Genomic DNA, 27,844 nt, shown 5'->3' with positions numbered 1-27,844 from the left:
TGTATGATATCGTAAATTGTTTCAGCGTTTAAGAATGGAAATCATTGACATTACACGACATTCCAATTCATTATTTGCTGTTGAAAAGTTACATGAGGATTTCGATCAGGTAAGATCACTTGATTTTTCATCTACAATATATTTTGTTAATATATCTCTTTTTAATTTTATTTATTTTTCTTTTAATAAGGAAAAATAAATGAAAAATATAGTTATATACAGAAAAATATAAAAACAAAAATTTTTAAAAATTAAATTTTGCAATTTTGTTCCATATATTTAAAAAATAATATAACTTTAGTGGTTTTTTGATTAATTTTAAAATTTTAAAATAATAATTTTAAAATAAAAATATAATTATATCAGGGAAAAAATAAAAAAGATTAGGATATTGATTGTTTATAAACAAAATAATGCATTTTATTCATAATATAAAACATAATTTTCAAAATTATGTAAATATATATATACACATATATATATATATATATTATATAACTCTTAAATTAATTAATAATACTTCACGTAGCATTGAGATTATCTAGTAAATTGATATTTGGCAAATGTATAATAATTATCGCAGTTAATAATTTTTATTTCTTAAAATTCGAGAATGCTATATGTTGTGTCGTTAGTGTCGGAGCATAGTCTTTCCATAATGAAAGATCTATCGAAGGAATATCGTCACAGCTTACAATAGGATTACTGAAATTAACAAATTAATTCTTAAATAGAATTGTTATTAAATTATAAAATATCTGTTACAATTTATGTAGAAATAGAAAACTTACAATTGAGATACTTTTTCGAAACCTCTTTGTTGCATACGTTGGATATTATCACCATTATCACAAAATAATCTGGCTATGCTAGTTTTCCGAATCTCGTTTAATTGCTCTGCAAAATTATATGATCAAATAATTATAGTATAATATTGCTATTAAGAAAAAAAATTAGGAAATTTGATGCACTAAATTAAAACTATCGCATGAAAAATCTCAAAGGTTGTGTAAAAGTTTTAAAAATTTTAGCAATTTTAAATCAAAATTAAAATTAAGTTTCCAAAGATAGGATATTTACCTATAGTGAATGCTAATTCTTGATCACTTCTTTCGAACCAATAACGATCACCTACTCGCGTTCGATAAAATTGTTCCACAAAAATACACAGGAACGTAGGTCCAGTGAGTGTGCCTGGAACATGTTCCTCTAACGATCCTCCAACAGTCACTTCTACGTCATCAGGACTGACATATAATTGAGCCAATTTTTCTACGTTCTACAGTAACATATAATGATTTTTTTTTTTATCTAATGATTTAATGCATAACACAACGAAGTGAATTATCATTATGAATTTTTATGAAATTACATTTGCAATTTATCTCAGTTACATCACATAATATTTGTAATTCATAGTGGATATTTTATATCTGTTACGTAACAGAAATGCAAAAAAAAAAAAAAAAAAAAAAAAATAGTGTGAATTCTACTTATAAAGTGCATATAATGAATATTTTGAATTTTGATTTTAGTAGTGCATGTTATTTTTATGTCGAATTAGAATGCACGATATTAAATGAACGATGTATCGCTACACTATCGCCATTAACTATTAAATATCGAATATACTTATACATTTATTTATTTATCTGCTCACGCATTTCTTAAATTGAATCATTATTTTTTTATTCTAGTTATTATTCGAGTTATTATTTTTTCTCGCGAACTTGTAAAGAAATATCGTGTAATTTTGAAAGTTATTCATCGTAAATTTTATCGTAAAACTTTAAGAAAGTATAAGACAATTCTGAATATTTTTATCCATTTAGAATTTCATTTTTCACTCGTATGTGTTAGAAATTAAATATCTAATATCTTTCTTTTTTAAATTGTAAAAAGCAAAGGGTTCAAAAAGAAATATTAAATCATTTCTATTTGAATTATCTACTTACCGAGGAGGAAATATAATCTGTAAAATCTTGGAAGCTTTCGGCTCTTGGCAAACCGCAATATTCCCGGTAATTGTTGTACGATGCTAAACCGTGATCGCGATTCCTTTGAATATCTGTCGCACGAAGATCTGTTCCTAATGGTCTTCCATTTCTAAATAAAAAGTGAGTGATCTGGAATAAACATTGGACAGTTTAAATTCATTTTTGCAATTGTATTCAAACGTTGCTTATGTTACCTCTGGATCAAAGTATTGATCGCTGGCTTTTTGCGGTTGATAAGACATGCCTCTTGTCAACTCGTCCATATTGTCATTTTGCTCGATAATTATTGGCCTGTTGAAATAATCGCTGAGCCTCACGGCACCGTCTGAAAACCGGTTCTCGTTCACCAAGCTAATGGTTTTACGAGAGAGATACGAAATAAAATTTACATTTCGATTTATATTATCTAATTCAACGTGTTGTTATTAGATATTGTTATCATCAAAATATGCAATATTACAATGTTGGAAGAAGTTGTTAATTTGATTTATCAAATGTTAGAAGTTTAAAATATTAGTGGACAGTTTTGACGACTTCAAAATGTATTTGAAAAATAATCATTTGCGTCCATCGTTTGACAGCGTTGTTCATTTTTGTTCAAAAAATTGATAAATATAATGTCACGTTTGAGAAACTTACTCGAGGAAACCGGCGATAAGGGAATGGAAATATCTGAATGCTGCGTTCGAATGCTCGTTTAGAGTACTTGGATTCACGTTTGGATTATAATCGTTCACGTAATTGTTGGTTTTATACAAAATTTTGTTACCGTACGTACTCCTTCTGCCTGAAAATTTAATAGATATATTTATTTACACTTTTTCATGTATATAATTGGATTTTCACAACAATCTTATCTTGTTTTTTAAAAAAATAACGTGAATATGAAATATTAATATTAATTATAACGGGACGAAAATTAATCGTTTCACCTAAAAATATTGGCAGCCACTCGTAATACGAAATATATTGATGTTCAGCGATTAAAATTCTTCGGGTCTCTTGGAAAATTGTTTCATCCGTCCAATGAGGATTTAATTTAGTTAAGGCATTAGCGATACGATTATGCTCCCTAAGCAGTATTATTTGCAAAATGGTCAATTGAGTATTCTGGTTGACTCGATTATCGCCTGAAATACAAATTGAGAGATATTCTCTGTTATTAATAATAAGTAACGAAAAAATAAATTTTTACAGTATTTTTAAAAGTAATTAATTCAATACTGTGTATGAAAGAAAAATATATGCATTGTTACGTTCGCCTTTTCTTGGTAAAAAGAGAAATATACATTTTATTTTAATTATTCGTGAATTTAAAAGTGAAAAATGTTAGATGTAATCAGTAATGTATTGATATAAATGCAATTACTACATGCATTTTTTGAAAAGAAATCGGTGTATCTCATTTCATTTATCTGAAGTGAAATTTTGCAAAATGATTAAAAAAAATTTTATTTTTTTTTAAGAAAGATCGATGTAGCATTAAATCAAAATTAAACATCAATCTTTTCAAAACTATTTACGAGGGAAAAGATATTTTAATTCTAATATTGATAATTATGAGTTATGAACTCATAAAAACTCATAAAAATAAAAGAATAATTAATTATTCGTAAATTTTAATTAAAGATCAAAGATTACGCGTTTAACGTCATGCTATGTGTTTCATTTCCTTTCAATTAGCAATTAAAGGTTTCTTTATTTTTGTAATTCTATATCATTATATAAAAGTCAAAATACATTACAGATAGTTAATTATTATTTTATCTTATATTAAATTACATCGCAAGAAAATGATTTAGCTATATCTATTCTTCATTTTTTAATAATTGCTGAATCGTTTTAGTAGTCATTTTCACAATTGAATATTATTTAATCTTTTTCGAAATTCAAAGAATCCTTAATTCGAACGTTATATCTATAAAAATTGCATCGTTGAGACAGATTAACAAGATCTATAAAATCTCGAGAATATCAATTAACGATTAATAAAAAGAATTATATTTATTCCCTGCAATGATGTTATCGCAGGGAAATTTTATTAAATCTTACCTGCTAGATAGCAAACTTCGACAGGTTTCACTATGTCACACGATTCGGATGCGTTTGGTGCCGAGGGTAGCCATTCCCTGTTGGTTCGAACGTCCACCCTCAAACGTCCATTGACACCTGCTCGTAAATTAGCGGCTACTTGATCGCTGGATCCATAAACCAGGGAAAGATCCAAAAAATGTGTTACCACATTCAGCTAAAAAAGATTTAGAATCGATGAGACAAGTTGTGTGTGAAAGCGAAGTTTCAAGTTATTTTTAAATCTTCAAGTTTAAAATAAATTATATCGTATATCGTACAGTTATGATGACGGTCAGATTTGCTATTTATATCCGTGGAAACAAACGAGTAAAACCATTAAACGTAATAGCAAACCTGTTCTGCTGGTTTGAATCGATCTGAACAACCGTGGTCAAGGTCAGTCGTACTACGAACGAAGTTTAGACATCTTATGTTACTCTTGCTGTAGATAGGATCGTTGAAAGGTATGAGCATGGGATAACACGTTCTATGAAGCAACGATGGATCTTTGAACAATTGGCCGTCGTCGGTGCAACATTTTGTCTTGTGCGGCTCTGTACAAAAAGTAATTTAGAAATGAATTGTTTTAGTGATAGGTCAATAATGGAAATTATTTAGAATTTTTTTTTTTTTTTTTTTTTAATTTTTAAATGAAATATTCGTTGGAAATATTCTCTCTTCGTATAGTGGACGTAATTTATTGTTTATTATTCTTAAAAATATACTAAATTTTTCCTATTTTAACACGTTTAGTATAATTTATGAGTTATTGTTACGATGATTATAGGTTGGAGATTTTCAATTTTAATTAGGATTTTTAAAATACTAATCTTTGATTAATTGATTGGATATAGGAAAACTCATAAATTTGTTTCTCTTCTTAAGTAAACTTTAACTTAAAAAAAAAATAAGAAGGAATTAGGTAAAAATATTTGAACGTAGTTCAATGTGCACTTTAAAGGAAAGTGGTAAAACTGGAAAATGGTGGTATAGTAAAAAGTAGAAAAATGAACTATAAACTCGTTTATAGTATCGATTGGAATACCAGACAGTGATATATTGAAATGTAACATTTAATGGTAACTACGTATTGCATAAATCTTTCACTAACTGTAAGATTGTGTATCAACCAGTTTCAAAATTTAATCTAAATTCATAAATTATCGGGAATTTTTAGAAGTGAGTGAAAAATTATAAGTATGAATAATTAGAGTGAAAAATAAAAACGATAAAAATTTGGATTTACTTGATTGAGTGGTGCCTTCGATCAAACCCATATCGTGGGTAATAATTTGTCCCCATTGCATTGCCACCAGTGTCCATATAGGATCATCTATGTTGACGTTTGGAAATAACGTGTAGCTGACCATTCGAGCAAGTGGTAATTGTGATCCGGTTATTGATCTCGTAGGTGATTGTATCCCTGTAGAAATTGTGATTCAGCAAATAACAAAGTTTTTAAGAAAATAAAAGAGACAGGAAAATTATCGGATTTTCTTGGATTAGGATCTTATTCCTTAAATTATTCCTTTATTTATCTGATTGATAAATTTATTTATTTTATCTTTATTAATGATAAATGTGTTATTTATATTGTTTCGTTTTAAATTTTATAATTATATTAGAAAGAAAAAAATTAAAGATTCATGAATGTGAATTTAATAAGTAATGTCGGAAGTAGGTGGTGTTTGTTTTCTTTTTTTCGCTTATACGAACGAAACTCATAAATTAATCAGTTAATCAACTTTGCACGAATAACATAAATTTCAAAAATCCTAGTTTATCTTTAGAAAGTCGAATAATTGCAAAATTTGTTTATCACGAAATTTCCACATTCACTGACTATATATTGTATAATAAATGCATTTATTATTCCATTTATTATTCCAATATTGGTATTTCTGTGATATTTTATGGTGGTATTACAATTTTTCTGCTCTCATATTTTTTTCATTCTATAATTGGAAATATTAAAAATGTCAGTGAGAAGATTAATATGATTATCATATGTGAAATTCTTTTCTTGAACTTGATCGCTGTACATATATTTCTTCTTTGAATTTTAAAAAATAATAATTTTTGTATGTTTCTACATATAAAAACTTTCTATATTACATATACATATACATATCTGTTTTCCTGATTTTTATCTATAATCTTTTTAGAAATTGTAGAAACATATTCTATAAAAAAATGTTTGTTGCGTTAGATAATTGGCAAGTTTCTAAAGAAATCACTAGAGGATTGCATATTATCAAACTATTATCTATACACGTTTAACTTCTTAAAGCAGCAAATAAATGTCTCTTAATTAAAATATCAGAATAGAAATGAGAATTCTATAATTCTCAATAAAGTTTATTATCAAATTCAAAACTTCTTAAAGCAGCAAATAAATGTCTCTTAATTAAAATATCGGAATAGAAATGAGAATTCTATAATTCTCAATAAAGTTTATTATCAAATTCAAAACTCGTATGATTTTATCCTAATCTCTGATTAATTGATAGGATGTAGAAAAACTCATAAATTTGTTTCTCTTCTTAAGTAAACTTTAACTTTTAAAAAAAAAAATAAAAAGGAATTAGATAAAAATATTTGAACGTAGTTCAATATGCATTTTAAAGGAAAATGGTAAAACTGGAAAATGGTGGTATAGTATAAGAAAAGTAATGAATTTAGAAGCAACGTTTAACTGCACGCGTTAATTTTTACACATGAAAACATGTTAATATTACAAATTAGGTATGTGAACACGTGTTCACATTTGATATCGAGTGTGCACGATTAAAGTTAGAAAATTAGAAGCGAAGGGTTGCAGAATGAGATTGCAAGAATGTTACAGATCGATTGCACATTGCTCACGAATGTTACAAAGTTTCGAAGTCCGTAAAATAGCAAATTAATTCCTACGTGACCGTGTAAAACCACGGTTCAACTACGTGTAATATTGAAACAAGTTTTTGCGAAAGTCGATATTTGTCATGGGGGGGGGAAACTGTTACGACGGGATTTTACGGGATTTTTGCAGCATGCTGTTGAAAGTGGAAGGGAAATGCCTGATTTGATCAAAGGGAATAAGTGCAAAGTGCACTTATCTAAAAGATGAGATAAGAATAGAAATAGAAGAAGAATTTTTGCATTTACTTGTCCAAAGCACGCGTTTTATTAAAAATAAAAAAGCTTATTTTATTCAGCTCATTTTCCATATTTCTTTATTCACGAATTATCGTAGATTAAAAAATTAAAAGAAATAAAAAGAGGTTAATTTTTCTAACTTTCCAGGTTCTAATTTTGCAATTTGCAGAATATAGAATATCTAATGATTTGAGATCAAAAAATATCTTGATTTCAATTTGTACTTCATATTATTATTATTATTATTATTATTTCGTATTATATTACTTCACATTCAATTCTAGAACTAGGTGTTACAAAACGATTATAATCAATCTATTGTTCCATTTTTTTTTTTTGCGTCACACTCGCTTATTCTACTTATAAAAGAAGTACGCTTATCTGAAATCTCATTTTTCTTTTTTTTTTTTTTTTTTGAGCATTATAATCAACGATTGTTAATAATTAAGTAACGAATCAAGATTTCATCTCGTCAATTAGAATAAAATTTTAGATCCGATTTTATCATGATTAATAGTTAAGAGGCCAAGACAAAAGACTCTTTTTCAACCATTGCGCGCAATACAGAAGATATCAATCTGGTAACCGTTGATTTTGCATAATAATCCAATTAACACCGTATGTAATAACGTAGAACGATTCTGCTGAAATTCTTTCCCGTTTTATTAGCAAGGGGAAACGAAGCGTAACCGCGGTAGTAGAATTATATCTATCTACATCGGTCCAAATAAATTTTCTATTTACATTGACGTGCAATCTCTGTTATGCTGAAAAAGAAATTTTTTTTTTCTTGCTTTCTTTTTTACAACGTAGAAAAAAAAACGAATCGACCCTTGACGCGATTATTTTTTGACGCAGTTCTACGAATGAAAATATTTTTAATAAATTTTATATAATTTGATTTTAATATCTTGTAGGTTTTTTTTTCTAGCGATAAATCAGTTGTTTTTTTTTATATTTTAATTGTATTTAATTTTTGTAGAAATTTCTTGCGAAAAAAGAATAATAATATTTGCTATTTTTCTTCTATAAAATACTATAAAATACTCTTTTTCCAATTTCATTCGTCATCAAAAATTTCTTATTGCATGGTTCGCTTTCTGCAACCACAGTTTCCCGCCAAATATAAATTTCTGTTTAAATTTATTTATCGATTCGATTCGAAATCGATGAACCAATTCATCTTTTTTAATTTTTATAGAAAAAGTTGATTCTGTATACATCCAATTTGATTTGTTTTTTTTTTACAAACGAATTAATAAAGAATATAGGTTGTAATAACATGTAAAAGAAGAAAATATATAGTATTATAAAGGAAGAGGAAAATTTATTAGTTAGAGATAATTTACATAATCAGTTCGAAAAAGATGTGACAGAAAAAGATCTTTTTAAATATCGTTAAAACTTTTTCGAAGTACTCGCTGCATACTTTGATACCTTGAGAGAAATCGATCGAGAAAAACATGGTTGTGACATATATTACAATAACAAAGTGTTGTATAATTGTTTGTAGTTAAATAAAATCTTGACTTGTTTGTTAAAACGAATAGAATTGTAAAGAGTGAAAGTGGCATTCATTCGGTCAATTTTATATTGATTACGGAAGTAATTTTTCTCGATTGTAAATGACGATAAAAATGATTGGGTAACAGGAATGCGTAATGCGAAAGATATATTTTTAAAATTTAATTTAACGTTTCATTTGTCGAATTTAGCGTGTAATAATAAAATCATAATCTTTCTTTCTAATAATAAAATAAAGATTTAAACGTTGCAATTTTAATTAATTTTCTTCTAAAACGACAAAGATTCGTATATAAGAGTTCGTATATTCAATTCATCGTAATTAAAAAATAATAATGGAAATTTGTTTATTATTAAATTTTTTATTCCTATATTCGTGCTCATTCTCGTTTAAAGAAGAATTGTACTTCTTTGTTACTTTATTACTATCTTATCTTATCTCATTGAAGCTTGAGAGAGGAAGGGGGAATACTTTTTAGAAACGGATCATTCTTACCGTCTCCGTAATTCGCCGGCAAAAGTCGTCCATATCTCGTGTTTGCCATACCCCACGTGGGATTGTTCAAATTGTTACACGAGCCATCGTACGTTCGATATCTTGCCTTTTCACAATTACGGGGAAACGAGTCCCCGCATCTAATCTCTTGGTGAATATCATTCGTTAAGTTTTCTCTAAAATCGAAGAATATATTTTATCAGAAACGAATAATGAACAGTGAATGCAAATAAAATTATCTTACACGAAATTTCTTCACGTAGTTCCATTTAATGTAATGTACAATATAATATGTAATTATAATAATAATATATAGTATTATTATTATATAATATATAATATTAATATATATAAGATATACAATATATAATATATAATATATATACAATATATAAGAATAATATAATTGTATTATTCTTTCAATCTACCTGTTATATGGAAAAGTAGAAAATGTTGGAAAAATAGAGAACGTATACAATATATAATATATATATATAATATATAAGAATAATATATTGTATTATTACCTGTTATATGGAAAAATAGAAAATGTTGGAAAAGTAGAAAACGTCTGATAAGGAAATGTATTGTACGCATTTTCGAACGTATAAGCAAAATTATAACTAGTTTCCGATCCCTCTAAATCTGACAGTTTCTTCTCTGAAAATAAAAAGATATTATATATATATCGTACGAATCACTTGTGATCCATGACGGAAATAAAACTTTCGATAAATCGACATATTTATCCATAATTCATACATAAATTATCGCAATTATAAATTCAAAGATGCTTATAAGAAATACTTAAAAAATTTCATGCAAATTTGGAAAGAATCAGATCATCGAATCCACTGAAAAGAAAGAAAGAAAAAAAAAAATGATTTTCCAAGCCCTTCCAAAGATATTATACATGTATCGTACAAATCACCTGTGATCCATGACGGAAGTAAAACTTTCGATAAATCGAGATATTTATCCATAATTCATACATAAATTATCGCAATTATAAATTCAAAGATGCTTATAAGAAATACTTAAAAAATTTCATGCAAATTTGGAAAGAATCAGATCATCGAATCCACTGAAAAGAAAGAAAGAAAAAAAAAAAATGATTTTCCAAGCCCTTCCAAAGATATTATACATGTATCGTACAAATCACCTGTGATCCATGACGGAAATAAAACTTTCGATAAATCGACATATTTATCCATAATTCATACATAAATTATCGCAATTATAAATTCAAAGATGCTTATAAGAAATACTTAAAAAATTTCATGCAAATTTGGAAAGAATCAGATCATCGAATCCACTGAAAAGAAAGAAAGAAAAGAAAAAAATGATTACTTTTTCCCTTCCGAATTTGAATGTCTCTCCTTCTCCTCCCTTTGCGCTGCAATTAAGTCACGCGCTTTCGATCCGCTTACCCAACTCGTTTACCCGGAACCGTGGCACCCGATGCGTAACCGTTTCAATCTAATTGGAATAAAGGGATATTTATGCCGTTTACCACCGTCAACAGCGTTGTCACGTATTGCGCGCAGAAGAACTCCACCATTTTCCCACGAGAGAAAAGATAAAGGTAACACGACGCTCCTCTCAAACATTTCCACGCGCGATCAAGAGCGTGCTTATTCAATGGAAGATTTTTTTTTTTTTTCAGGATCGGTTACGTTCACCGTCGAGATATCAATGTCGACGTAATAGATCGTGAAACACGCTCGTTTACCACGAGCCGCCGATGCCTTTCACCGCTTTCAGCCGGAACGATAAATGTTATACCAACGAGACAGATCTTATCGATGTGACCGCGGCCAAGTCGGCAAATGAAACGAAACTTAACCGGGCCGAGTACGCTCGCTACATCGTATATATTCGATATTCCAAACTCTTGGACCAGAATTCGAATTTCAATCGTTTTCAGGGTGTATATAGCGTTGGACCGGGGCCAAATTGCTCGCGTGCTGTTATTTAGAGAGTTACGTGTTACATAAATGGCCACGTGCCCTGTGATCGGGTTTCCGATTCGGGTTTTTGATTCGATTCCCGATTCCTTTTATTTGCGCTTACTTTTTTCGCCGAACTAAACGAATAACGATCTTGATCCAAGTGTAAAATTTTTTTATTTTTTTTTTTTTTTCTTCCTATTATTACGTGGAAGTATTTCCTTTGGAATATGTTATGAGTTGTCGTCGCGAGGCCAAAATTGCATCCATCGATATTTTATCGTATATGGTATGAGTGAAACTTGAAGTGAAAAATTATAGGCAACGAAGAGAATAAATGAAGTTTAATTGTACGAGAAAAAACGAGCCGTCAAAGCGAGTCGGCAAAAGGAATTCGTTTGAGAGTAATGCCTTTCCGGTTTTGATGTTTATCGAGGAGTGAGGGAGAGATTCTTTTTCTGAACTTGCCACTTGATAAATCAATCGACAAACGTTCGTAATATGATATGACATCATATAATCGTATCATTTTATCGAGATATTATTTTTCTTTTATATATATATATATATATCTGTGACTTAATACAAGAAGAACCAAGTCAGTATTTATGAAGTTGAGATATTAGTATTTGAAGATATGTTCGAATAATTTTCGCTGTCTCCAATTTCTTTTTGTGGTACGAAAAGATGGGATTAGAGTTTTTTATATAGAAATTTCTTGCAAAAATTCTTAAGCTATCCTTTTTATATAGATACAAGAAAGTATAGAGATGTGAAAACTATCATATATTTCCAAAATAATTCAAGGAAAAAATATAAAAAAAAGAAAGAAGAAAAAGTCAAAGAAAAATCTGGATCGATAAGGGGATCAAAATTAACCATTTTCTTTCAAACTCGAACGATCTCACACTCAGTCGTATTTCGATATCGCTGTCATTAGAATGTCTCTCGAAAATATTATTAGGACACCTGCCAGTACAGACACACGACCATTTTCTACCTCGTGAACGATTTCTTGCTATTAACTTCCACTTGTTGCACAAGGAACTCATTGCCCTGCTTTTTTTTTCTTTTCTTTTTTTTTTTTTTTTTGCTCTGTGTTCCCTTGCCTTGATTATTAACGCTTTAATTGCCATTCGAGAAAGCAGAAACGATGTACGAGCAAAACATTCATCACCTTGAAGAAACGTGTAACTAGCGTATCGTTCTTCTTTTTCTCTCTTCCTCCCTTCCTTCTGTTCCTGTCACTTATCTCGATCGATTTTTTTAATCAATTAGATAAAATCGCAAAGAAATAAAAACTTCGTTTAATATTTGAAAGGATGTTTAAACGTATTATTAATGGATTGTGAATGGTGTGTAATTTTTAATGAAGTAGAGTAGCATGTAATTGGACGCGTGTAATTATTCTTTCTGGATCATATATGCTATAACATATTACAAATATATAGAATTATTTTTTTAAAAAACAACAAATTTTTTTGAGCAACTTTTCATAATTTATTTCTTTTAATGTTGTTATCAGGATATGATAGCTTTGATTTTTTCAATGAACATTGTGAGTTTATATCATCAAATTTGAAGTGCACAATAAGCTTAATAAGCTGATAAAATTGTTCTAAGATTTTTGCTGTATTGTCCATAATCTAATTGCATCCATTTTGTCACAATTGTGACTATTATATTCAAAGTCTGATTCTTTTATATTTGTTATGTTTTTAATATGGTGAGTAGTCTGTTTAAAATCAGATTTTGTGGCTTTAAGCTATTTCAAATACAAATCTCAAAGATTTTTTATTTTTTGTATTTACTGGTCTTATTCTTGCTACAAACTGTATAAATAATACATGATAGAAAACACTTGGTATCACGAATTACATGCAAACTTTGTTCAGTTTTTTTTCTTGTAATTGTTGCAATTGTAGACATTCATTTTATGCCATAATTTATTCTTGATCGTGTTCAAAAATATTTAAAAAATGATAATAACAATTTGTTACGATTCATTATAAATTTTGCTGTAGAAATATAATTTACTTGATATTTATTGTATAGCATATAATTAGAATATCATCTTTTATATCATTATTAAATGATAATGGATGTAAAGATATAAAAGATTATGTAAAATACCTGCTTTTTTCGTAGATAGTTTATCCTCAGATGTAATATTCTGTCCATTTATTATATTCACTTCTTTTATTATCAATAGTGCAGCAAGTAAAGTTGTTGCAATCCACCATTCGTTTCGTTCTTTCATGTTTCTGAAATTTAAATATATTTTAAGAAACTAGTAAAAGATATAAAAATCTATAAAACCATTTTTGAAATGGAAAATTATAGCATAAATAATATTAATTTATTTTAATGTATCTTTATACAATAAATGGTATATTCGAAATATAAATTAAAAGGGAGGTATTATTTATATCATATTAAAATTTTTATTGTATATTACGTTTAATAATTATGATAATTTAATATCTTATCGATTTTTCAGTTATTTGTTTTTAGATTCTTATGTTAGTTAATAAATTCTCTTCCTCTTAGTTTGATCTGATAAGAGAAGTGAGAGTTGTCTGATCATAAACGAAGTATTCTACTGCCGTGCAATAAAATATGCGTAACTTACATATTTACTTAACATATAAATGTCTTTCTCTTATTTTATTTCTTCTACACATGATACATATTTTTAAATCTCTCTATAACAATATTATCATAAAGATAAAAAATTTGTGGTGAAACGCTGAGATATGAAATCCTTTAAATACATTAGTTTTTGAGATGTAAAATATTGAGATGGTATATAAATATAAAATGCAGATATAAAATTAGATATAAAAAAAAATTTAACTTTTGTTTATTTTATCAAAAGAAAAATAATGAAAATGAACAAAATAAACAAAATATAATATATCACAGTTGAAGATATTTATAGTTAATATTCTGTTCTTAATTTCATGTTGGATATTCCTCCATTGAAACAAAGTTACGTAGATGGGCGATTTTATAGTAAAAGTTTACGTGAAACTCGGTAAATGCAACTTGCATGCAACGTGCCACGAACGTCTTCCGGTTGCATGTCATAAACTTCTTTAGATAGCCTTTATGCGCCTAAAACTATATATCTAAACTAGTTTACTATTGAATTGTTGTTTTCTGCAAACAATATTCTTCCAAATATGTGATGTTGTATTAGAGTACTTATCTCATAATCTTATTTCTTTCTATTTTTATTAATGCAATTCATGACTTTTGATAAAGAATTTCTTTAGAGCAATTAATAAAACATGAGATGTTATGAAATATTATAAATTATAATTTAAAATTCTAGTAGTCTGATCAAATTTCAATTCCAGTAGTGATCATTTTATGAGGATGTTCATTTAACATTTATAAATAATTATATATGAAAATTTATTTTTACATTGGTATAAAATAGAAGAAATATTATTACAGAGTTTCTTTAGTCACTTATTTTGGTAATCATTTAAGATTTATTCATTAATTTCTATTTAAAGTATTCTATTTAAAATATTCCTTGATTTTTTTTGATGATACACTGTTTTTGACAATTATATTGTTAAAGTGAAAGTTGTTTATCGTTTATTTTATTTTTTTTTCTTTTTTTTTTTCTTTTTCAATCAATTTCTCGTTTGATTGATGAAACTAACAAAAAACTGACAATGTAATTGTGACAAGGCAATTTATATCACGCAACTGGACATGCTGAACGAATAGTTGATATATAAACTGACATGTTCAATTTGTTTGCTTAAACTTCAAAATGATAAATTTCAGATTTTTATTTTCCCCTACTATTATATTATATTTTCTTATTATTATAGATAAAGGATGTACAACTTTTCAAATCAAATTCTTTAGAAAATATCGTTTCATAATCTAATGATTTCAAAAAAAAAATATATAAATAAAATCTATATCTATATAAAATCGAAACATGCCATTATTTTTTTATAATAATTTCGAATTTTTTCGAATCGTTATGTTATATATGCAGAAAGTGAAACAATTAACCAAGTATTATTATATATGCATATATGTAGATATTCGACTTTATCTTATGCTAGAATGTTCTGCTTTACCTCGCATAAGGTATTTTAGAAAAAAAAAAAAAAAAATTGAATATTTATTAGGAATGCATTGATATTCCAGACTCGAATTGGGATTCAAAAAGATTTTATCACAGTAAATATGATTAGAGTAGAATAGTTTTTTCCTTATGATTGTTGGATCGGATTTCATAGTTTAAATTTCAAATTCGGAATAAACTTTGTATTTTTTTTTTTTTTTTGATAATCAGATAGTAAAAATTTACAAGAAAAAGAAGAAATATTTTATGATATTTTGTGTGAAATAATATTTTCTTTTAAATTAAAAAATTTGAATGAAGGAGACAGGCAATTGTTCTTGCCTTTTCTGATTTCTCTTGTGGTTGTAACAATATTGCCAAAATTAGAAAACAATTATTCACTGGATACCTAGAGACACGAATAGGTACTATCTTGTTGCAAATATGGGAAGTTATTCGCAATTGCATTTCTACTAATCTATTATGTTAGTTTTTCGAGGAAACGTTTTCAAAAAAAAAAAAAAATCCTGTATGGAGTGGTAGACCGTTTTTATTTTATCTTGGACTATTTGAGAAACAGCGTTATAGTATCTCCACATTTCATAGTAAACGTTTTTTATTATATTTATCATACAATTAAACATCGTTTACTGTACAAAAAATTATTAACTCGAATTTTACTTGGAAATAGTATTTTTTTATTTTTAAAATTATTCATAAAACATATTCACATTCGAGTCTATTTGAAAGCATTTCTTTTTTTAAAATACTTATGAAGAATTCGAATCTGGTGTATTAAAATTTAAATTTGCTCATATTAGTAATGCCGGCATTGTATGAAAGTTCTATTTTTAATGTTTTTTAAATTTTATTGTAATCACGAGACCGTGATCGATTTCGAAAATCGTTTCAATTTATGCTACACGAATTTCTTTTTACTTGAATCTCTTATTTAAAAAAAAATATCGAAATATCACAAACATATCGCAAAAAGAAAATCTCAAATGTTATATTAGATTTTCTACTTTTTATTAAAGATCGATTTGCCAAATATAAAAGTTATTAAAACACATCTGATAGTTGATACAAAAATAATATCTTTTCCTCTATAGAAATAATTTTATTTCAAAGAAATTTACAATAAGTTTAGAATAGATCGAGGAAATAATCATTTTCATTGGTGAATATAAAAAAAAAAAAATCTTTTTCATCTAAATCTGAATTATCAGACATCTCTTTCTTTTTCGCTAGAAAGTAATTATACAATTCCTAATTTTTCATTCCATCTTTTTATCCGATCTGAAAGACTTTTCCTCGGAAAGTAAACAAAAAAGAGAACATAATCACTCGATAGATTTTAATTCATTCTAAAACATTCGTTAGCGGAAAATTCCACTTTCTTCCACGAGGAAATTCCACGAGGATATTTTCACGCGCTAATTATGAGTTGTGCAGCCGTGTAATTACGTAATTCGGTTTCCATTACGCCTCGAAGGTTATACGATTTTAACGCCTATTATCTCGATGTCTCAATCGAAATCGTTTTGTGATTCGATCCATCAAACGCGGATAATTATTTCTTTTTTTTCTTTTTTCACACTTTGTGTGTTCTTTTCGTCCCTTTTCCTTTTCCCCCCCTTTCCTTCGAACCGTTTCCCGACTTTCTTCTTAATTAACGTCACGAAGGAAAAGGAGAACAGGAAAGGAGAATAAGAAAGTCGATTGTTAATTCACCGTTCCCGTCCTCCATATTGTGCAATCGTTTTATCGATATTTCCAGAGGAAGTAACGGAATCCTGAAATACCTTCAACTTTTTGAAGCAACAGGAAGCCGGGAGGAAAAGAACCACTTTGTATTCATACATATCGTGAAAAGAGCACATTAGAGTCGGTTGAAATTTTTGATATGGAAATAGGTTAGGTATTTGAGATATCTTTTCAAATTGCGGATGATAAATTTCAGACGATGATGATCTGGAAAATTTTTGGCGTAAATCGTAAATCAATCATATTAAATTAACTTTTGAAAATTCTACGAAACGTAATAGATTTTATATTTCAAATTTTTATAACGTTTTCTTATATTTTAAAAGAATTGTTAGAGTATTTTTTTTTATTAATGGAAAGTTTATTTGAAACGAATTTTCGAAGTTTCAGAATTTTTTAATGTATTGAATTTTGATTGGGAATAAAACAAAACTCATCAGAAAATTGTTTTTGAAAAAAAATGAAGGAAATAATAATACTATTTAAATATTAATTATTTTCTCAAAATAATATTCTAATATATTAGACAGATAATAATTAATCCATGTTGATAAAGTTTTATTCGAATCATAATTTTTGTCAGTTTTTTATACAATTTATTAATTGAGCTTATTACTGATTATTGTACGCATAAATTTGTTCCCGAAAAATAAATACGATGTCGAAGTTCGTTTACCACAATTTACTGTGCGATCATCCTATTCCACGGGACGTAACGCGCAATGAATATTGTGATGCATAAATTTGCCTCGAGGGAATGCATGATTTCTCAACTTTTCGAATTAAAAAGTATTGCAAAATTGAGAAGTTCTATTTTTGTTGGAAACTTTGCGTGTATGCAAGTATGTTTTAGTAGTGATATTTGTATTACTGAAATATGCCTATATCTTTCGACACTTCAATTTTTAACGATAGAATTGTAACGATAATTTATTATTGTCGGTAACTTTATAATTATTAATCAATTAACATAATAATGCGTCGAATATAAATTCGATTCGTTTGTTTTTACTCTTCGAAGAAAAAATAAATATTTTATACATAAACATTTGAAAAGATCGTTGAATTTTTACAATTCGTATTTAACAAATACAATCTCAACTTATACGGAACAAAATAACGCGAAATATTATTTTTTACTTCATAGAATAAAAAAGAAAAAAAAAAAAAAAGAATTTTTCTAAATCCACGGAATGAAAAATTATTCCATATACGTACAACTGTAAAACATAAATATAAGTAAAATAAATATAAACTGCTTGCATATATATATAATAATAATGGATAATAAATATAGAATTTATCAAGTATGAGAAATCTAGAGAACGTTTCACAATGTTTGCAATCATTCAACGAATTTAAATCTTATCCAATATACATTTCATGAATGTCTGAACACATAAATGAAACGATCTAATCTCGCGGTTTGCCTGTCTCAAATCATGCAATTAGATAATTACTTGTCATTACGAGGCCGTAATATCGGGCTTCTCTCGAATAAAAGCGTTTGACGTCTCTCGTGGAACAAACTGGGGAAACGGCTAATTGTTGGTTAATTTATTGCCGATCGATCTCTTTTAATCGCGTTATTAATAAAAACGTCTTTCAACGCTTTTTATTTAATTATTAGTGTCTGTCACGATTATCGAGTTTCATTGCGAACTCGTGGAAAGTGTTAGCTTATAACACTTTTCGAGAAATCGAATCTGTTATTCATGAGATTTCATGGGGGATAGAGAAGGAAATACTGGATTTCCAGATATAACCAATTTATTCGCAATGTTGCGGGACTAGTTTTTCGTAAGAAATCGTGAAATACGATTCATATTTTTCACGTAACCGAAGAAATGGTATACATGAATGAGTAATTCTTAGATTTTCATTTCTAATTTTTAATTAGGAGGATTAAAGTAAATTATTAATTATTATATTATTTGCCTCTAATTACGTCTTAATTAGAGATGTTCATCGATAACATCATTTTCAACGATCGCTAATATAGAGAAATGTCGTCATATAAAATTTTAATATAATTCGTTTGAGCAATGAATAAGAACATGAGATAGCTTTTTTGTTTTTTTAATTTATGATGGAATATAGATAAACGTAGATATTGTAAAAAAATTTGCAAATCGTTGTTTACTTTTTTTCAAATTAAAACAAAAACAAAGAAATTTAAATAGCAACGAGAGATATGAATTATGAGAAAATTTTGATAACATATTTTATTTATATTCCGATTATTGTACAATGATTTACATTCTTTTAGTTTTTTTTGAAAACGATGAATAATACGAAAACTTTCTATCGTGATAGAAATTTGTGGTAAAAAGAAACGAATCCATCCAAGAAGAGAATCAATGAACGATAACGATTCTTGCGAAAGATTTTTCCAATCATCTTTTTTTAAAATTACAAAAATTATTTCACATGAGTTTACGAATTTCATTGTTCCAGATTTATAAAAAATTTTTAATCCCCAATAATTATTATATATAAAAACGATTTATCATTTGCAATATTTATCTAAACAGAAATTCAAGATAACTTTTCCAAAAATGTCAATTATTTACATTTCAATTTACATTTCATAACAATCCCTCTTGTTCCCAAACGTTACAAATATTCCAATTATTTTAATATCTTTATAAATCTTGTTAAACAACACGTATAATCGTGATTCGTATAAAATTTATCTGATATACCTGATAAGATCGAGTAAAATTTAACAAATGGAATATTTTCTCCAACATCGTACGTCCATTCGTGTTGCTGAAACGCGGGAATTATGACTCGTAAATTTTTACGCGTCATAATTATGCGAGAAATTGTCGTGAACATGCTGGCTGCTTTATATTTTCCCGTATAATTCAATTCACACTGGTGAAACGGTCACGCGACAAAACTCGATAATAATCTGCATCGAGGCAACGAATCAAAGTGAAGAGAGATATATTATATTTGCATTAGAATATCCTGAAATATCCGACAATCTATCCGTTTTCTGCCCGAATCGATCAAAGTTTTACCGATAATACGAACGGGACTGGGTTTCAAAACCCAGCTGGTAAAACGATGTCTGTTTGCCAGAGATTGAGAAATCGTTCGGTGAATTTTCTGCGGTCACAAATCAGAATGGCATTCAATGGAAAACGAACAAGTATCCGTGACTGGTAGTATACGAATCCAGTTTTTCTCTTTTTTTTATAATTTTACCGGGTTTTCCAATCTCGGTTAATTGCAAAAGAATAGATTATTCATTAACGATTGTTGATACCAATTACATTTCTTCCGTTACACCAGATTCCAGTTGTTAAATCGATCCAAGTTGTAATTAAACAATTCGATGTTTCATATGTACAGTCAATGACAACATTTTTTCAAGAATTTTACATTATTTTGTAAAAATAGAAAATTGTTAATTTTAATGCGAAAATTTGTATACATACTTTTTTCGATTTACATTTCTTTGAAGAAATGAGAACCAAATAAAATGATACCAATCCTCGAGATTTCAGTATTTTTTTTTTAATATAATAAAGATTTGTTTGAACATTAAGAAATCACATTTTAAAAGAAAAGGAAAAAATATTGATTTCAATTTTTAAATTTTTAAAAATATTGTAGTAAAAAAAAATTGTTATTGTATATTATTATCCATTATTATTTTTCTTATGTATTATGTATCTTATGTATTAACTAAATTTTATTTTACTAATCTATGTATTATTAATTATTTAGAAAGTTACAATTGTACTATATATCTTTACTAGTTGATTTATATATTTCCTTAATTTATACCTTTTTGAATGTTTGATATATAATATATCTTTTCTTGTAACTTGTTTTTATAAAATAATTAATTTTTCTCATCCTATTTTTTTCAACGATTTGACCGAACATTCATATTTTATCTTTTCCAATCTTGATGCATACAAATGTTTAATGTTCCTTAAATAAAAAATATGCGTTTAATTTAGCATGACATGACTCTAATACATTACATAAAAAAAAAAAAAAAAAAAAAAAAAGAAAAGAAAAGCATAATATTCAAAATATTATATTGCAAGTATAATACAAGTGTAAGCGTTATCCATTATGCAAAATTCATTTAATCATTTGGTTACGTAAAAGTATTTAACCGTATCGATAATTTTAAATGATAAATATAATTTCAAACGACAATTTAATGCATTTTTTAAATTTAACAATTTTTACAAGTGATTATCTGTCATGATATATTACGAAGAAAATATATAGTAATTATATGGAATTATTCAAATAGGGTGTTATCTTTATAATGAAATAAAAAACAAATTATATTTCTTTATTTGGTAAAAGTCCATTTTAATATCTATTATGGATCGATTTGATCCATTTTCTTTTCACAATGGCTCCTTTTATTATATGTATTCCGATACAATTTTACATAATTTTATTTCGATTCGTTTTTCAGATTATTGGCCAAAATGTTTAGTTTTCAAAAAATTGTGCAAGAAAAAAAAATAACCAAATTCAAATCATAACGTCAAATTTTTTCCCCCCTTTTCTTCTTCATTAATAATTCTTGGCATCATTTTAGCGCCAGTTATGTCAACGATTCAACAATAGAAAATGTAATGAAAAATGAATGGAGCTCGTTTCGATAAAAAAATCTAATGCCATTGTATTTATAATTTGCGTTTTATTTCAATTTAAGAATGTGACATTCACTTTGAATGGCGGTGTATTAAAATGAAAACATCGAATGCACTCATGGCCATTCGATAATTATAAAAAAAAAAAAAAAAAAAAATTAGCAAATGAAATCTTAGAATAAACATGAATCGTCAAAACACCATTATTCGAAGGCTAACTACTTTCACACATTATCCACCGAATCCTAGAATCGAGGAAGCACGTGTATATTAATTCATTAGTCATTAAATAATCATCAGACAGATATTCGCGAATGAAATCCTGGAATAAGCGTGAATCATTTATTATGATTGACATTATGCTTTTCATCTTTCCCTCGTTTCAATCTCGTTAGAATTTACGATTGAAACTAATAATAATAATTATATATAATAATAATAAATATAATAATAATAAACTATTAATAATAATAATAATAATAATAATAAAAGAAAAAAAATTATAAGAATCAAACGTGTATCGTTACATAAATATTTTCACAAATGTTATATATTTTGTCTTAACATTGTTCGAATAATCGAATCGAAGGATACGCATGAGCGAATACACGATCAGGATTTCCCTGATGATGGTCGTTCCACAAAGAGCCGAAGAAATATTAATTCTCCAATTGAAAGGGAGAAAGTGCGGGCGTTGTGTTTCGCTACTTCAATCGCAGAGAATGGCGTGTGATCAATCTTTCGTTAATTATCTTATTTATGCGATTAATTATACAAACATAGGAGTGCATTTTATACCCTGGTTGAAATTGGTCGAACAAATCATTTTCCGCTTATTTTAAATAACTCAATCGCAAAGTGTAAATTACAGTGAAGATATAATATACAGATAGATAATAAGGAAAGATTAAAGGCCTAATTAGCAATTGAAAATTAGACAAATTATGCAGTTTTAAAGTTTTCGCCTGTTATCCGTGGAAAATAAAATATAAGAAATAATTTTGTTAATAGGATATAGTTAATATAGTTAAATAACGATATTTATAATGGAAAACTATGATAATAATAATCGAAAAGGTGTAGCGCTCTTTATCTAAGGAAAAAGGATAATAATAGGAATTGAATATTGGTTATTGGCATCTGTCGTTTTATTCGAATTATGATAAAATTAATAGCAATGAATAAATTAAACTTGAACTAAATATATGATTTAAATATCATATAAACATTATGTAAATTTAATGTAAATGTTATTTAAATGAAGTTTTTCAATGGAATTAGATTTTGTATTGGTAATTTAGCATAATAAATATTTGTTTTCATTTCAGAATGCGATTTATTTGATTTATTCGATTATTTGAAAATTTATTATACACAATATCAATTAATATTGATATTATTTAAATAATATTTAAAATTAAATATAATTTTTGAAAAATGTAATAATATAAAGTATTTTCATTTTTTTTTAAAATATGTTTAATTATTTAAATCTTAAATGTTAATTATTTAAATCTTTAAATCTTTAAATGTTCGATAATCTTCATTTATTATTCTACATCTTATTATCACGCTGTATGCATTTTATAATTCATATAAAAAAAAAATCTTTAGATTTAGATATGCGAAATAATGATATGAATACTCAATTGATCAATTACATTCTAAGAAATGCGTTCATTTTTTATATGCACGTTCCTCTATGATTACATTATCGTAAAATCAGGCGAAGTTTTGAAAGTAGACATGCGATAAATCGCGTGTAATTGTAGGAAATTGGAATGATTTATTAAATTATATCAATTTCCAATTAATAATCGAAGAAACGAAACGTTATATTTAAACGAATAAAAATATACATGTTCTAATATGAAATTTAAAAAAAAAACATTCGATCTTGTATTTCGAATTAATTGATTTAATTATTTAATTATTATCAGTCAATAGCAGTGTATTTATTTTTATATATTATATATCATATTAATATATCAATTTAATTCTTATTTGATATAAAAGTTGATTGAAAAATGGTATTTTCTCGAATCTTATATCTCTTCTTTTTATTATTTTACATTTTATGATTCATTTATATTACTTTTCAGAAATTAATTTTTTTTTTTTTTTTTTTGAGAAAAACGAATATTTCCAAGAAGAAGGAAGGAAACATTGGAACAAATTTAACAACTAAACACAATTAAAGCATTGAGTGGAATGTACTCATGTAAGTTTAAGCATTATTTAACCTTTAATTGTCAGAATCTTCACACGGTAGTTACTTAAATGGCAAGTTCAAGGTATTTTCTTTGCTTAATCACATTGCGTTGTTTCATGGGACACAAGTATGTAATACTTAGAATATCTTGCAATTAATGATATAATTATAAAAAAAAATGATTTTATTTATAAAAAGTTGTTTTCTCTGCTAAGATTAAAATTTTATTATAAATTGGAAAAAAAAATGAAGAAAAAAATGCTTAATATATTTTCCATTGAATAACACCAATAATATTTTAGAAGAATTTTAATTTATTTTAATATTTTCGTTCATCGAAAGTAAATTAAAGAATTTTGATATTTTTTAAATCATAATTCTCTGAATTATATATTAAATATTCTTTTTATCAAATACTCTTTTGTCAAATGATTGATTTGAAAAAAATAAATATATCTGTTATTTGGACAATTTTATAATCAAATTTGTAAAATTATTTGCGAATTAAATGCAATTGATTTTACATTAGAAAGTGAATAGTTATAAATTTGCCTGTCATTCGATGTTTCTCTCAAAGAATTGTCACCTTTGTCGTATAAATTTATTGTATAATAGAAAAAGAAAGTATATAGAAACGTCGTATAATATTAAATAGGCATTTGAAGATATTTTTAGAATTTATTTATGGCATTTAATGATAATGATTTGTGACAATTTTTATGTTTTTTATATTCATTAAAACTTATTTATTTCAATAATTTAAAGACAAACTAAACACAATAGGAAAATGAGATTCTTAATAAAAGAAGTATATATATACATGCACCAATTTATAACGCTCATCATGTCTATCCTTCCATTTTTCCATCGTATCGACAGTAATATCAATTAATAAAAAAAAAAAAAAAAAAAAAAAGAGCAGTTGATATATCAAAAGCAGAAAAACATTTTTTTTGATTCGTTGATTGTTGCAATTCAATATAAAATCTATTCGTTCAACCTAATTTGCATAGAATGAAACCCACCGAAAATTGTTGACTCCTCGATAACTTGGGTCGGCGCACAAAACCTATTTGAAAAAGAGTAAACGAAACTTCACTTCATACACGATCTCTGGTATACCAAACACGTATTGGCAGAACGACTGAACGGGTGCGAGATACGAGTCGAACTTTATAAATGGTGGGAGAAAGTACAAGGAGTACGATCGTGGATCGACAAGTACCCCACGCTGTCAAAAGTTCTTGGTTTACGAGGATTTTTATCATCAAACCACGTTCTATTCCAATGCTTAACTTTGGAGAGGATTGCATGCCTCACGATTCCTTCCGGTTATTCTTACGAGTTTGTTAGATTTGATTATGATTTGTATGAAACACATGAATCTTAACATCTAACATTCTGTTTAATTTGAAAATGTTTTAGTTTATTCCAGAAACTTGAATCGAAACTCGAGAAATATTCATGTAGTTATATAGCAATATTTTTTGATATTGCTTTCGTTCATTCCTTTTTAGAAATTTAAAATTATACAAATAGATATAATATTATCTTGGCATACGTGAAAGTATTAACTTGTATATTTTACATGATATCTTGTATGTAGACTGATTTGCTCTCTGATTTAAATATTTCAATTGTAAAATTGTTCTTTTTAAATTCATTTATTTCAGAGTTATTAGCATTACACAACCATAAATGAATGTTTGAATTGTTGTTATCTGTGTCTACTATTCGATGCTTCCTTTTTAATATTCCTTAAACTATATAAATCTAAATAGATTTCATTATTGTTTCATAAACTTATAGTTTGTTAATATTTGAGCTTAATCAAACAATTAATAAATTTCTGATCTATTATGTGCTGTGATGTTCCACTTTCAAATATATATATATATTTTTTTTTAAATTTAAGATATGCTGTCGTTTGTTAATTGTTAATTTATGTTAATATTCATTTATTTCTTGTCTAAAAATTTACCAAGAAAAATTGTCATGAATATTTATGTTTTTCAAATAACATAATATTAATAACTCTTAATATCAAACATATAATATCAAAAAAGATTATTTCATCATGTTAGTGGATACAAAATATCATAAATTAATATTAAATGAACAATAATTAAAATAATATAATGATACAAACGGTAAGAATCAATTGTGATTCAAATTCGTAGTAATATCACAATTCACTTTAGCACGTATAATGTACTAACTGGCACGCTACGTTCGAAACATAGTAGATATTTATACATAAATTTTATCTTACAAATAGTCTATGCCATTATCTCTTTAGCAACATTTTTCAGTTTAATTTCTTAGATATGCATATATATATATATATATTGTTATTTTTTTTTCCTCCTTTCTTAAATTATCTTTAAAAAAAAATAGAATTTTATAAATCTGCTAATTATTCATGAATGTATAATCTAAAATGTGAGATTGAAATATGAGATAATTTTGATGCGATCAAAATTAAAGAATTTTTGTTGAAAAATAGTATTATTTAAAAAGAGAATGAAGTTGGATGATTGAAATATAGTATAGTCTTGTTCTTTATAATGTTTTTTGTAACCAATCGAAATTAAATCTTCATGACGATGATTGGAAAAAAGATTATAATGATAATAGAAGAAATAGATTTACCGTGCGAAAGAAAAATCGTATATAATATGATTTCATTTTAATAAAACAATAAGAGTATTTATCAATGGAATCATATAAATTTTTCTATTCTTGCGAGATGTGAAAACGTCGACTTTATTGAAATTTTCTATCGAGTACAATAGGGTAGTTAGTTACATAATTGTGTCAACATGATATATGAAAGTGAAACATAAATTTAACAAAATTGCAAAATTCCTTATTTAATACGTGGTAAGACTGAATTCGCCTTATTGTTTTCTTATCATGTTGAGAAAAGAGCACTACAATTCTTCCTCGCTTTGGGATTCACTTTTTGTGATGTAAAAATTGTTATATTTGCTTTAACAATTGAATTCATTAAATTGTGAAATATAAATTCTAAGTATATTAAGTATATTAAGTATATTCCTTTGAAATTCTAGATTTTCAACTATTTTAAATTTTTATGAAGTGAATTGACTTGATATTGTGACTTCATTGATTTTACATAAAAATTTTTTAATTAAATACACACATATGTATTTAATTAATCATGCTTTCGAGAAATCTAAAATGTATAATATATTATATAATATAATATATTAATTAAATATATTTAACTAAATATTAATGATATTATATCAAGTAAAGAAAAGCTTTTGTCTGTGATAAAGTATTACTAGATAGCTTGAGATTATAAGATAATCGTAATCGATAAGTGATTATTATATTTTTATCAGAATCATGCAATAATAAATTTTTATGCAGTTCTCCAAGTCTGAAACTTATTCTGAATATTTTTCCATTATGAACTTAAGAATTTTGTTAAAAATATAGAATTTCGGAATCTTTTTTGATATATATTTATATGATATATATTTGCAGCTTCAGAAAATAATAAAAAACAATAAATCTTTTCTTTTCTTTTTTTAAAACTTATATTTTATAATATATTTATCTTGTTTATAGATATAAAGAAAAAAAATGAAGCAATCCTGTTTGATAAATACTAAAATAAGAGAGATATTTAAATAAAAAGTCCAAAAAAAAAGGTGAGTTTGTCATTTATTGTTTATTTAAAAGAAAATTATGATAAAATGTAAACGTACAATTAAAGAAGCTTTATTGCTCAGAGATAAAAAGTTTGTTTTCTGATAATTTTAAATAAATTGCTGGAGATGTTTTAACTCAATGTTTCTAATTATATAACGAAAAAAAAAAGTTTACTATTATACAAACTATAAAAACGTTGAAGAGAAACTCTATTTGAAAGAAGGCTATAAGAAAAAGCTTGGATTTGCAAGAAATTATATAAATTGAGTAT

At 26.5% G+C, this 27,844-nt stretch overlaps 1 protein-coding gene and 1 long non-coding RNA gene across 5 annotated transcripts; one reads left to right on the top strand and one right to left on the bottom strand.

Moving 5' to 3' along the window:
- Positions 1-56: 56 nt before the first annotated feature.
- Positions 57-27,548, top strand: LOC122717514. The gene is made up of 3 exons (XR_006347227.1): positions 57-109; positions 23,780-23,898; positions 27,490-27,548. It is a non-coding gene; the product is annotated as an uncharacterized LOC122717514 (long non-coding RNA).
- Positions 415-26,069, bottom strand: LOC122717512 (peroxidase). 4 transcript variants are annotated; one of them, XM_043941654.1, is made up of 14 exons: positions 26,039-26,069; positions 13,311-13,441; positions 9,756-9,888; positions 9,229-9,404; positions 5,317-5,493; positions 4,425-4,624; positions 4,050-4,245; positions 2,930-3,127; positions 2,637-2,784; positions 2,192-2,348; positions 1,956-2,126; positions 1,081-1,279; positions 792-897; positions 415-705 (listed from the first exon to the last, which is right to left on the bottom strand). In XM_043941654.1, the coding sequence occupies exons 2-14, from the start codon at positions 13,435-13,437 to the stop codon at positions 594-596; spliced, it is 2,100 nt and encodes a 699-aa protein (XP_043797589.1). In that variant the 5' UTR covers positions 13,438-13,441; positions 26,039-26,069; the 3' UTR covers positions 415-593. The 4 variants fall into 4 exon arrangements, with proteins under 4 accessions (XP_043797589.1, XP_043797588.1, XP_043797591.1 ...); XM_043941653.1 differs by lacking the exon at positions 26,039-26,069 and adding an exon at positions 24,915-25,020; XM_043941656.1 differs by lacking the exons at positions 13,311-13,441; positions 26,039-26,069 and adding an exon at positions 10,579-11,058.
- Positions 27,549-27,844: the final 296 nt, after the last annotated feature.

Source organism: Apis laboriosa, unplaced genomic scaffold (assembly GCF_014066325.1).
Source record: "Apis laboriosa isolate Shangri-la unplaced genomic scaffold, ASM1406632v1 scaffold5213_cov150, whole genome shotgun sequence".
Lineage (NCBI taxonomy): Eukaryota > Metazoa > Arthropoda > Insecta > Hymenoptera > Apidae > Apis > Apis laboriosa.
The sequence above is the reverse complement of the archived record's forward strand: the minus strand, read 5'-3'. Positions and strand labels throughout refer to the sequence as shown.

Excerpts from the sequence above, each read along its gene's own strand:
- LOC122717512 (XM_043941654.1), bottom strand. The coding sequence starts at position 13,437 with ATGAAAGAACGAAACGAATGGTGGATTGCAACAACTTTACTTGCTGCA. Across the intron at positions 9,889-13,310 it reads ACTATCTACGAAAAAAGCAG|AGAAGAAACTGTCAGATTTA; the intron begins GTATTTTACATA and ends TTTTATTTTCAG. Across the intron at positions 1,280-1,955 it reads CAGATTATATTTCCTCCTCG|AACGTAGAAAAATTGGCTCA; the intron begins GTAAGTAGATAA and ends ATGTTACTGTAG.